General features: G+C 43.6%; 1 protein-coding gene across 2 annotated transcripts in view; it reads right to left on the bottom strand.

The window, feature by feature from the left end:
• Positions 1-12,010, bottom strand: part of FAM114A1 (family with sequence similarity 114 member A1) — a 62,241-nt gene extending 50,231 nt beyond the window's left edge. The window contains exons 1-2 of one of the 2 annotated variants that reach the window (XM_063108345.1): positions 11,954-12,010; positions 3,847-4,202 (exon numbers count right to left, since the gene is read on the bottom strand). In XM_063108345.1, coding sequence (XP_062964415.1) covers positions 3,847-4,194 — 348 coding nt within the window. In that variant the 5' untranslated portion in view covers positions 4,195-4,202; positions 11,954-12,010. Of the gene's footprint in view, positions 1-3,846; positions 4,203-5,062; positions 5,112-11,953 lie in introns of those variants that run through there. The other variant, XM_063108346.1, reaches the window with a different exon arrangement.
• Positions 12,011-13,363: the final 1,353 nt, after the last annotated feature.

The raw sequence follows: 13,363 nt of genomic DNA, 5'->3' as shown, positions 1-13,363 counted from the left end.
TTAGTGTTAATTTAAAACACCATTGTGGTAAAATGTGATCTGAGACTTGATTTCACTTATAGAATGTGGTGGTGGTGAGATTGTACAAGGAAGAGGCAACTCTCAGCAATTCATCTTCTTTGCTCGCTACCACAATCTAGCCAAAAAATCTATGAGCTGTGCATGACCAAGTTGGCTTAGAGACAGAAGCCTTCCAAGGACAGAGTCCTTGGCTTCTGTTCTTCTTCACTTGTATTTTACATATGGGCAATCTTACCTACTTCCTTTACTTAAATAACCATCCAGATAACCATTGGATGTCATATGACATGTTTAATACTGAACTTACCATTTTCTCAATTCTTCCCTATCCCCCAAGTAGCTCTTTCTGTGTCTAAGTATTAGTGGTTCCCAAACTCTGGTCCACAGACTGACTGCAAGAGTATCATCTGAGGGAACTCATTAAAGATACAGAGTCTCAGCTTCCACTATGATCTTTTGAATAAGAATCTCTTAGGGAAGCACCCAGGAATGTGAATTTTAGCAAGCACCCCAGCTGATTCCCATATACCACCAGATTGGGAAGCACTGCCCTATCTGGCCAAAAGGGACCACCATCCACCTGGTTGCCCAAGCCAAAAACTGGGCTGTCATCAAGTAGAACAGGCTTAAAAGGGGAAATACTCAAACAAAACTGGAGCAAACTCTATCTATCCAGTTTATGAGGCAAAAATCTGCCATTAGCATGTCTTGGCTTGTGTTACTTGGCCTCTTAACTCCCTTGACCCCAATTTTATGGGTCTTAAACATTCTGCTTTTCCTTTTCTAGGGAGAGAACTATCCAGCGGTAACCCACAGTCTAATGTTGTCCTTTGAGAGTACTTTTACTGGTAACGTTGGAATTCTTTACCTTCTCCATCATTGACCATTGGTGTTGGACAGTAGGGATGACATTTTTTTACTCTGGGTAACATTTCTGGCTGTTAAGAATTTAGAGAAATTTAATCAAGATTGGGTCTTTTAAGGGTCAATTGGCTAGTATATACTAAGGTCCCACAAGATCTCTGGGAACAAATGTCACTCCTAGCCAGTACCTATGCCAAACAGCTCAGAATTGAGGATGAAGACTTTTCTGATTCTTTAAGATTGATTTAAGTGTTCGATCTAAGGCTTCCTTGTGCTTGTCCTACCTAATACGACAGGACTTGCTATAATTGCTTTTATATACCATTACTTTCCCCACCTAGACTGTAGGCATCCTGAAGATAGCCATACCACTCAGATTCCTGGACATAACGCATGGTGCCATGGGGCTGGTAGAAGCCTTAGAGAATCCAGCCCAAACTTAAGTGAGGCTGGGAACCATTTCTCAGGGATGTTGCAGGAAGGCTCAATTCAATGGCTTCTGAGACTGTATGTCAGAAAGGACAAGAAAGAAAAGGAGCCCCAAAGACAGACAGTTTCCCTGAGTGCATTTCTGTTGTGGGGAGCTGTGGTTCCCAATTTTTATAAGTGCTACCATTAATAAATATCTTGGTACAGTAAAAAAATATAACTTAACCACACCATTCTGAGATAACTTAAAGAAACTACACAAGCTCCATTAATATAAAATCCATATGCTGCTGATAGATACACTATACATTCCAATTTCAGACTTCTAATAATTCTAACAGGATTGTTCATTAAGATAGTACAGTAAAAAATCAGTATGCTCCTGCCACATCTGCCTTCTTAAATTTTTTGAGCAAACTGAATGAATCCTCCTTTGAAAACACCTTATAAACCTTGTTAATGCTACAGGAATAGAGCTGACTGGAAAAAAACACCATTGTCCCTTCACCCCCATGCACAACACTGACAGCATTTCAAGGACTTTGGGAAGGTAGGTGAGCATTTCTTCATAATGAAGTGTCACATAAGTATTTGGATGGAAGTGCAAACACTGGCTGCACAGCTGGGTCTGTGGCTCTGGATGTAGGTGAGAGGCATTACATCAGGAGCTCAGAAAGAAGAACCACAGCATGGGGGCAATACCTGTGTGTGTTTGCTCTAAGACAGGCTGAAAGCCTATGTGGCTGGCTGAAATGGCCTTGAGGGGAGAGGATATCTCTCTCACCCAGGTCATATTTAAACCCTTCTATGTAGGTACAAATTTAATCTCTTTTTAAGGATTATCAGAAAAGAAGATATACTAACTCTTTTAGTAACTTATTCTTTTATCTTAAGTCAATGTAAAAGAAGTCAATTTTGTGCCAAGTCTTCAAGTATTGTTTATTTATTCTATTATATTTGCCCTTTGTTGGACTCTTATATAAAGTCTTTTTGCAGTGATGAAAACAACTCTTTCTCTTTTGATCCAGAAGAGAATGAATTCTAAAAAAAAAATCTTGAATCAAAAGTTCATTTACAAGTTGGTTGTTTGGATCTCATCTTGCCCAAAATAACAGAGCTAATGTTAGATTGAAGGATGTAAGCCCGGGCCCCCTGATTTCCTGTTTAGTTCCTGTCCCTGACATCATGTTGCAGTTACTTCAAGGAAATTATCTGTGGTGGCACACTTCAGGATGAACAGGGCTGGGCTTGGCTGGGGGCAGACTCCAATCCCCCTGTCCTGTACCACTGCTCTAGAAGGCAGTCCAACTGGACGGGGTAGAGGACAGCGGCCTGTCCCCTCCTTCTGCACTGAGTGCCTCCCACCCCTGCCTGTCCCCAAATGCCTGGAGGGGAAGGCTCCAGGAAAACCCAGCTTGGACGGTTGTATTGGTGTGGTACAAGGTACCAACAGAGAGACGTTGGCCTATCCTATCCCTCAGAGAGACAGGTGCAGGAACTGAGGGGAAAAGACAATGAGTGTGATCTGCCCCTGGCCCCCAGGTGATGTGTGATGATCAAAAAGCGATCTGAATGGGCCGGCCCCGTGGCGCACTCGGGAGAGTGCGGTGCTGGGAGTGTAGCAGCGCTCCCGCCACGGGTTCAGATCCTATATAGGGATGGCCAGTGCGCTCACTGGCTGAGCGCGGTGCGGCCAGTCACAAAAAAGACAAAAAAAAACCCCAACCAACCAACCAACCAACCAAACAAACAAACAAAAAAAAAGTGATCTGAATGTTGGTCTCCACAGTGGATTTGTAAACATGCATCAGAATTTAAGTGGTCTTAGGGAAACATTGACTTGTTTAGGGTGAAATCAGGCTTGTTAATCACCTGGAGTCATTATGTCCGTTATCACATTCCATTTACTACTGAGTAGCCCAGGACAAGCTGATATCTGAATCTGGATGCCTCATCGATAAATTGGAGTTAATAATATTCAGCTTTGAACAGTTATGTGGAGTGAATTACATAACATATAAAGTGGCCAGTAGAGGGTCTGGTACAGTGGATGTATTCAATAATTGGTGGCTGTTACTATTATTAAAAATATAATTATTTATTTATTTTAAATTTCATTTTATTTTTTGGCAGCTGGCTGGTATAGGGATTGAACCCTGGACCCTGGCGTTACCAGCACCATGCTCTCACCAACTGAGCTAACCAGACAGCCCAATAACATAATTATCAAAATGCAAATATCGGGCTGTCCAGTTTCTCAGTTACTTATAGTGCAGTGTTATAACACCAAGCTCAAGGGTTCAGATCCCTGTACCAGCCTGCTGCAAAAAAAAAAAAAAAAAAAAAAAAAAAAGCAAATATCATAATGACAAATTATTCTCATATATGTTTTATGTTACCATGCAACACATTTTTGACAACAGAGGTATATTTTGAACTCCCAATTCCCACTGCAGAGCCTGACACAAGCTCTGCACATGGTAGGTATCAGTAAGAACTTATGTTGAAAGGAAACAAATGAACCACTCTTACCAGATCATTTTGTTCTTTCAGGGGTATTTCAGATCCAGGTTCTGTCTCGAGGCTGACAGAATCATTGCATTCGGCAAGTGTATCCTCAGTCACTTCTCCATTAGGGGCGGGCTCCATGGCACTGGAGTCTTTGGGTTGCTCAAGGTGCCCAGTGGCAGCAGTCTTTGCACCCTGGACAGGCGCATTTTCACACGCATTTCCTCTGGGGTCAGCCGGCGTTGGCTCTTTTGAAATTGTAGCTGAATCACAGTGTACTTCTGCATCTTCCGGTAAAGAATCATTGTTGGGCATCTCAGTAATTTCTGCTTTGTCCCCAGGGGCTAGGATGTTACCAGCATCATCAGACATTTTAATATCTGTCAACATGATTACAAACAAGCACTTTATGGTTTAATCTGAATCGTTAAACTTTAATTCAAAGCCCTGAATAATTAAATTAAACTGGGTAGGGGTAAACTTTCTTCTACTAATAAGACACTTTATGTAACTTTGTGATAGGGTGAATAATGGCCCCCAATGATATCCACATCCCAATCCCTGGAACCTGTGAATGTCACCTTACATGGCAAAAGGGGCTTTGCAGATGTGATTAAATTAAGGATATATTTCCCCCCCTTTGTTTCTTTATTTTTATAGCAATTCTGGCTTTACAGAGAAATTGAGCAGAAGGTAATTCTTATATCCTCCCCACACACATACACACAATTTTTCCTATTACTGACTTAGACTAGTGTGCTACATTTGTAACAATTATGGATCAATATTGACATATTATTATTAATTTAATTTTACATAAGTTCCTTCTTTGTATTGTACAGTTCTGTGGTTTCACCAAATGCATAAGGTCATGTATTCACCATGACTGTACCATGCAGAACAGTTTCATTGCCCTAAACACCCTCTATGCTCCATCTGCTCATCCCCTGAAACCCTGGCAACCAGTCATTTTTAAATTAAGGATCTTGAGGTGAGGAGATTATCTTGGCTTATCTGGGTGGGCCCTAAATGTAATCACAAGTGTTCTTAAGAGAGAGCACCGGGAGATGTGACTAGACAGAGGAAAATGTGTAACGGAAGCAGAGACTGGAGTGATGCACCCTGAACGTAAAGGAAGGGGCCACGAGCCGAGGAAGACGGGTGGCCACTAGAAGCTGAAAAAGACAAGGAAACCATTCTCCCCTCGGAGACTCTAGATGAGAACCAGCCCTGCCAGTACCTTGACATTAGCCCAGTGAAACTGACTTCAGACTTCTCACCTTCAGCACTGCAAGAGAATAAATTTGTATTGGTATAAGCCACTAAGCTTGTTGTAATTTGTTATAGCAGCAATGGGTAACTAATACAAACCTACAATACTATGTTTACACTTTCATGGATCTCTTACCTAGCATGAAGGGATATGCATATGGGAACTAAAAGTATTCTCAAATATCTACTTCTGTTCCACAGTAGCAGAAAATAGAAGAGTGGTTTCAGGAGCCGAAGGGAGGGGGATGAGGAGCGACTGCTAATGGATGTGGGGTTTCTTTTGGGGGCGATAAAAATATTCTAAAATTATATGGCAGTAATGGCTGTACAATCCTGTAAATACACTGAAAACCACTAAACTGTATACTTTAAAAGAGTAAATTTTGTAGTAAGTGAATTTTGTGGTATATGAAGTATACCTCAATAATGGTGTTATTAAAAAAAAATTACCTCCAGACAAGTAGTTCTAATGGCCAGAGCTGGGCATCTCTTCCTGTCTCAAAGGCAACCTGTTGTCTTAATACCAGATTTTCTTCTTAAATTTTGTGTTTCTTTTAATGTCAACTAGATTTCCCCAATAACTCAACGTTAAAACCTCAGAGCTGTCGTTGACTAAACCTTCACCCTCTCTAGAACAGACAGTATCAGCAGCTACCACTGATTGAGTGCCTATTCCTTCCAAGCTCGTTAAATGTATTATTTCCTGTGAGTTAGATATTATGAGCTTCATTTTACAGGTGAGGGAGCTGGGATCAGAGGTCACACTTTTAGTAAATAGCAGATATGAAATTTGAACCCTCTCCTGACTATTTTTTTCCCCTTCTTCCTTTTTTTTAAAATTGAAACATAACTGATTGTACATATCTATGGGGTACAGCTTTGGATATGAATACCCGTGTGCAATATGTGATGCTCCCACATCTGACTTTGAGATTGAACCACATCACAGCCCTATCTGCAATGCCACCTGCCTCTTCTCTTACATTCAACCAGGAGCCAAATCCTAGAGGCTCTTTATTTAGAATCGTCCATCCTTTTACTTCTGTGCTCACTGCTAGTTCCTCATTATGGTTCACATCGACTATATCAATATCGGGTTCACCCCCTCCACACTCACCCTCCCCCCCCACTTCCCATCACTTCACCTCACGGCTCTAATCACATTGCCCTCCTGCTCATCTACCCTCAGGACCTCCCCCTTCCTCTCCCTGCTGAGATGAGGCCACACGCTTCAGCTGGCATCCAGGGACCTCTGTGCTCTGATCCCACTAGGCTCCCCTCCCCTACTCCCTCCCCAGATCCTAAATGGGACAATGTGAGTATCTGTACAATGCCTGACACATTCACGATAAACCCTCAGATGGCTGTTGGATCAATTTGTTGCTTTTTTTTTTTAAGTCCCAGTTAAAGTAACCACCTCTTCCATTCTTTCTTCCTCCCAATTGGATATCATTTTTCATCTTTTGAACCTCCAGAGTGTCTTGCATGTATCTCATCTTGCAGTTACAATCCTTTGATTAGAGTTGCTCGAGGTTTTTTCTATTATAGTGTAAATTCTATGAAGATAAGGATCTTCCTTGTTTTGTTTTCATATTTTACATAGCACTTAACATGGTTTCTTGTACACAGTGCGAAGCTCAATAAATATGCCTGTTGAGTTATATTAATATTTGTGTAGAGATACTCGCAAGCTCTCTTACAACAGGTGGTTCCAAATGACTCTACATTGCCATAGTTTTTTTATTGTTGTTCTCACACCTCCCAGTTAACTGATTTAGAATGTCTCTTTTTAAACAAAAATACCTCCCAGACCTTGAATTCAGTAACAACACTCCCATAAACAAGTCTACGAGTGAGAAAGGAATGCACACTTCCCTCCGGCTGGTATATTAAGTTTAGGTTATTCAAGGTTGATCCTGGGCTATCAAGGAGTCTGGTCAAAACCCAGTTGAAACAGTAAAGAATGATACAAGGCCACTGTACAGAAAAGGTGTACTTACTGTGGTTTATGGGAAGACAGTGGAATTGTCAGGGGGAACTGAAATTTGAAAGCTTATAAAATCTTTGTGAAAACGTCTCTCTGAGTCAGAGCTGGACTAGCGTAGGAGGTTGGCAAACTACAACCTGCTGGCCAAATCTTGCCCTCTGCCCGTTTTGGTAAATAAAATTTTACTGGAGCAGGGTCACACCCTTTTGCTCACATACTGTGGTAGCTCTTCTAGCACCGCAACCACAGAGTTGAGAGCTGAGTAGCAACACAGACCCTATGGCCTGCAAAGTCACAAAGCCTAAAATATTTACCATCTGGCTCGTTACAGAAAATGTTTGCTGACCCATGGCCCAGAATATTGCTTGATTGCCATGGCTTAAAGATTTCTCTGTCTTAATTTATCCTATCCTTGCCTGGGCCCAAGAGGCATGACCATAAGGGGAATGGGTCCATGAATTAATGATACTTCAACATCCCTTTTATTCTCATTTTCTTCATTAGTAGCTGGTCATAGACATTGTCTGATTTTTTATTTCTTTATAAGGTAATCTGAAGATCCTTATTATTAACCTAGATTATTAAGAAGCTCTAAACGATTTCACTTTCCTATAAGCAGGAACACAAGAATAAAGCTGGCTATGAGAAACATTCACAGGCACTTTGATGTATATGCTTTGTCTTAAACATGTTGTTATACTGTTCATAATGAGGCTGGTTGGTTAACTCAGTTGGTTAGAGCACGGTGTTGGTAACACCAAGGTCAATGGTTCCGATCCCTATATCGGCCAGCCACCACCAAAACAAAACGAGAGTAATTAATACTGTTCATAACGTATTCTAAAATCCTTCAGCATATATATACCACATGACATATGTGCATGTTAATTACTTTTAATTTACACCCTAGAGGGGGTTGGTTAACATCTGAAGTGCCCTATTCAGGAATGTACTCTCCAGGGTCTTTATGAGCATTTCAAAACCTGTAATTGAGTGTCTACCTCTTGAGAGGGTTTATCTACTGTCCTCTCCTATTGGCACTCTGGGGTGTGCTAATTAGCGTAAGGGATATTAGAAATTATTTTTCACTGATGAAAGGGAAGGTGCTTAAAATATGTGGTTCAGCAAGAAATAATGTACTCGTGCCTTCTGCCCTTCTCTGACTTTCTCTGACCAGGGCCAGTATAAGATTATATTAAGCCCAGCAGCCTATTGCTCTTTGGAGTAGGGTTTTTCTAGTGCTTCCAGCTGACTGCAGAACTCCAAAGCCTGATGCTGACTGGGAGGTTAACTGAGTCCTGCATCTTGAATAGAGGCCTGAAAGGACAACAAGCAAGGAGTTCATCAAGCTGTGAGAACAGGCTGTGTAATTAAGCCTGGTTGCTTATCTACGTGTGAGTATGTGGCAGAATTCCATCAGAGAACTTGGATTCATGATAATATAGCTCTTGGTAGGGAGTTTACAGAGGAGGTAGCCCTCACCTACCTCTAATGGACAAATTGCCTTAGGTCAGTTTATCTCAAGTGTAGAAAAATTGCTGCAATAAAACTTATCTTCTCTGTATTCAACCAGCACATGAAGCATGCCTCAGAAAGACCCAGAAAATCAGCTGGAAGGTGTTGAACTGATTTTGTTAGAAAATATTTATGGATAACTTATAAATATCAGAAAGACTGGATTTTTACATCTATTTAAATAATAAAAATGGTCACCATTAGACCAGCCCTGTTTCATCTTCTAATTGTACCTCTAATCCGTACTTACTTTACTTGTTACAGGTCTAAATTTCCCTAAGCCAAACCAAAACAAATCTTTTTTGAATGTTTGTTCTGGTACACCATTATCAACTCTGGATGCCATTATGATGGGGGAAATGTAATCATTTTTAAGGCTTGTGCCCTTTGGTCTGAACATTAGAAACTGTGTGTTCTAAATACACAGCTGTTTCTGATCAGGGACTGTTGGGGTCCACCAGGTCTGCAGCCACGATTCACACTGTTTCCTGGGACAATCCCCATCGCTGCCTGGGTGTCCCATCAGCACAGTCAGACGTAGAAGCATTTCCTGATTTATGGTTTGGAACGCTGATCACTGCAGTCCTGTCCCCTGGCTTTGATGCTAGGGAGACTCATCGCACAGACACAAGGAGGCTGCTTCAGGCAACTGCTAGGAGAGGAAGGGTAATGTATAAAGAAGCCTCTGTGGGCTGGGAGTAAGTCAGTTTTTCACGAGTAAATTCATCACCTAAAATGCTCCCAGAACTATGCAAGGTATCGGAGCAGTAACATCACAGCTTCCCAGATACAAAACAGAAGACATGGTTGCTGTCCTTTAAATATGAATAATGTTTGAGGAGCTAACACGAAACAGTTAAAAAGTGATACAAAACAGCACATCAAATAAAGGAAAGATGCACCTGAACTAGACTGACCTTGTGCAAGGGAGAATCTTGAAGGTGGCTTCGATATGGTTATTCGGGCACATGTGCAAATGCCCGGCATCGGGAATGAATTCTAGATATTCAGGACGGAAGTCTGTGTGGCTGGGATAAGAGGCTGCATGGAGGAATCGTGAGGGGCGGGAGGGGTGGTATCCTGACATGGAAAGAGCAGTGCCTGGGGGCGGGGAGTCAAGAGCTGTGGCCTCTAGTCCCACTGTCCCTTCGTTGGCATACAACTCATTCATTCTTGCTGGGCTTCCTAACTTCCTCCTGTGTAAAGTAAGCATGGACAAAATAACCTGGATACCTTGTTCCCAAACTCTCACTGCAGGACTGTGGCCAGTCTATGATGACAGAGAAAAATGAGGACAAGATTGCCAGTTTTTCACAAATCTAAATTTATTAAATAAATGTAAAGCACTGCCTTCATCTTGCAAATTTAGCCTTCGTGCTTTTCTATGTATTAAAATGTCCTTCATTTTATGAAATAGTAGTGACAGTGGATGGATTTCTTTTTTTTAAATGGCCTCACTTGGTAAAACAAAAATTTAGTTACACCATATCCTATGTGAGATCATCTCCTCCAATTAAAAGAAGTGTTGGTTAGTGAAGGACCAGGAATGAACACTGGATGAGAGGCTCTTAGTCAGGCTGTAACAGTCCCTACCTAAACGTGACAAGTACATGTGCCTGCTCCAGTCTAGGCTCTACGTGTCTGCCAGACATTTTTCTGAAACACAATGAGACAGATTTTGCTCCCTGTGTAACCATTCTATGTAAACACCTTCACATGGCATGGGTGGCCCCTCCTAATCCAGCTCCCATTTCTCTGTCCAGCAACTCTGAACACACCCTACACTCTGCCCTCCCCAGAATTTTCATCATTTCTCAGACAGCTCATAAACCTTCACACCTTCCGCCTTGGCTTATGCTGGTTCCTCTGCCCAGGCTGCCCTGCCTCCAACTGCCTGGCAAACCCCTATTGCTTTAGAAACCCACTGTCTAATGTCGACTTCTATGTGGAATTTTTCCTTCATCTGTCCCACTCCTTCCAGAAAATTAATTGCTCCTTTTATGTTATTGTTACTTTGCATGGACTTCTAATATGGTATTATAAGGCGTACTTGTTTCCACGTCATTCTCTCATCCAATGGACTGTGACCATCAGCACCTAGCTTGGTTTCTAACCCTTAAATATTTACTGAACTGAGATATATTGTGTTTGATATTAATGAAAGAGAAACAATGTTTGATATAAGCCCGGTCTTATAAATAAATAAATCGTCAGGAAGGCCCCCTGCCACCCTCAAATTCCTTCTGCACTGGCTCACTTCTGTTTCAAATTCCACCCCTAAAGTTTCATTACTTTGCTTAAAGCTTACAGTGCAAGAAGATTCTTTCCTGAGCTCAGGTTTGATGAAGAAAGGAGGGAGAGAACATAGCAATATAGGTGGGGTGTAGGAAAGGGCCAGGAGGAGGAAGACAGGGCAAAAAGAGGCCTCTGAGGAGAAAGCCACCTCATTCTGTTACCTCAGGTTGGCTGAGGTCTTCGGAGTTCAAGAACACTTATTTACAGAGCACCTGCTTGTATCCTTCAAGATGTTTAGGATGGGAATTGATGGGATCAGTGCGGCACAGATAATGCCCCTACAGGCTATAGAGAGATGTCTTCCCACTCTAGGAAAAGGCCGTGAAGCTTAGGCGCCCGATCTGAGATGGCTGGAAATACTCACCAGATTCCAGGGAGAAGACAGACGGGTGCGGGGAGGGGTTGTGGGGTTGGGGTAAGAAGCGGGACCCAGGCCGGGTGCTGTGGGTCTGTGGGTCGAGGTGGCGCACCTGAGCGTGTGGGCTGGGGTGCAAGAGCAGGCAGGGTGCAGGTCTGCAAGGGGAGGGGTGATGCGCTTGGGAGGGAGGTGAAGGGTCGGCGCACCCCGGGGACGGAGGCCTTTGCCTTTCAGGGATCTGCCCCCTCCGTGCCCCCGGGGTGCGGCTGCGGGGACCCTGTCGCCTGCCTCTGCCTTGGACCCGGGAAGTGGGGAAACTTTTTCAGACTCGCTTGGTGCCAGCACTGGATACTTTGGGCGGACCAGGCAGGCTCCGCGGAGGTTCGCGCCGGCCGAGGGGGCAGACCCGGCGTGCGGGCGTGTGGGTGTGTGCATGAGCGTGGACCCGGAGCGACACACACTCACACACACACACTCACACTCCCGCACCCACGCAGGGCCCTCGGCCGCGCCGCCCGCGCCGCCCCGGACCTTCACCCCCAGGCCGGGTCCTGCCGGGTCGCGCGCCCCGTGCCAAGGCCCTACCGATGGCTTCTCCCTAACGCAGAGGGCAGGATTCGGTGACTGGGACTAGGAGCGACGGCAGGGTCTCCCCACCCGCCCGCCCGGGGAAGGGGATGGGGAGAGGGTGCCGGGGCTCTTACCGCTCCGGCGGCCGAGTGCGCGCGGGAGCGCCCGGCGGGTCCCGCCCCGCCACGTCGGCAGGGCCGGCGGGGACGCGGCCGGAGGGCGGGCAGCGCGGACGGTGGGGGCCGGCTCGAGCGGCCCCGCCCCTTGGCCGGCCCGAGCGGCCCCGCCCCGCGCGCCCCGTCCCATGGGGACCGAAGGGCCGCGGGCTGCGCGCTTTCTGACCCTCCTGGGGGTGTTTGCTTGTCCCAGCTCGGGGCAGCGGGGAGAGCCCGAGGGCGCCCACCCCCACCCGGGGCGGGTCTCGGGTTCGCCGGATCCTGTTCTTCCTTCCAAAACGCCCGGAAAACCCCGCAGTTTCACCGGGAAGGTGTCGCTCAAGTTCAGCGACAGTTTGTGATCTCCCGATTCCGCGTTAAACAGCAGGATCGGTAGGAGCGCAAAGTGATTTAAAACAACAAACAACAGAAAAGCACTTTCTAGAAAAAAAGCCAGTTTGGAAAAGTGGATCAGAACCCAAATGGATTAGCTTTGGCTCGGGAATTCCACATTTGCGAATTCGTTCACATCTGTGCAGTCAAATGTGCAAATATGAACGTACAAGGACGTTTATTGTTTGTGCTGGGGAAACCGGAAACAGTCTAAACGTTCCACAGTGAGGGACTGGTGAAGTAAACTCCAGTAACCTCAAACGGTTGGATATGTGTAGCCATGAAAAATGATAATTTGTTGACATGGTAGGAGGGCCATATGCTAAGACCTTCAATACATGGCTAAGTATTAAGCTGGGACGGGAAAGTTTGCTAAGTGTATGTATATTAGGAACCATTTTTGTAAATATGTATGTGTACATATACTTTATATAAAAGTCGAGGAAAATATAATTTAAAAACAATAAGTCTTTCTAAGTGATGTGTTTAAGGCAAATTTTCTCTTCTTTCTCTTGCTCCACTCATTCTTTTAAAAAAATTATTAATTCAAAATTGAAAAAATGGTAATAGCCTTGCTCTCTCCCCTTCCATATCACTACCATTTTTTATAGTGTGGATCCTACCATAATTTTTCTAAACTTATATAAACACAGATATTCACAGACAGTTTTTTGTTTGCTTTTTATAAAAATGGCAAGATATTGACATATTTTGTAAATTTTTTCCTACTTATATATTATGATTATCTTGGTTGATACAATTCAATGTTAGATATTCTAATATTCTAAGACCTGAATTATGTTCTGTAATATGTTTGTATCATATTTATTCAATCATTCTCCTATTGATGGGCAATTGAGTCATTTCCAGTTGTTCCTTATATTTTCCATATGAAATAAAAAATTTTAAGCTAATAAATATTTGTTATTTTTATATTCATAGACAAACCGGGAAGTTATCTTAGTGTGAGGGTGGGTGGAAATTGCTTTAAATTGA

The sequence above is a fragment of the Cynocephalus volans genome, chromosome 9 (assembly GCF_027409185.1).
Source record: "Cynocephalus volans isolate mCynVol1 chromosome 9, mCynVol1.pri, whole genome shotgun sequence".
Taxonomy (NCBI): Eukaryota; Metazoa; Chordata; class Mammalia; order Dermoptera; family Cynocephalidae; genus Cynocephalus; species Cynocephalus volans.
The sequence above is the reverse complement of the archived record's forward strand: the minus strand, read 5'-3'. Positions and strand labels throughout refer to the sequence as shown.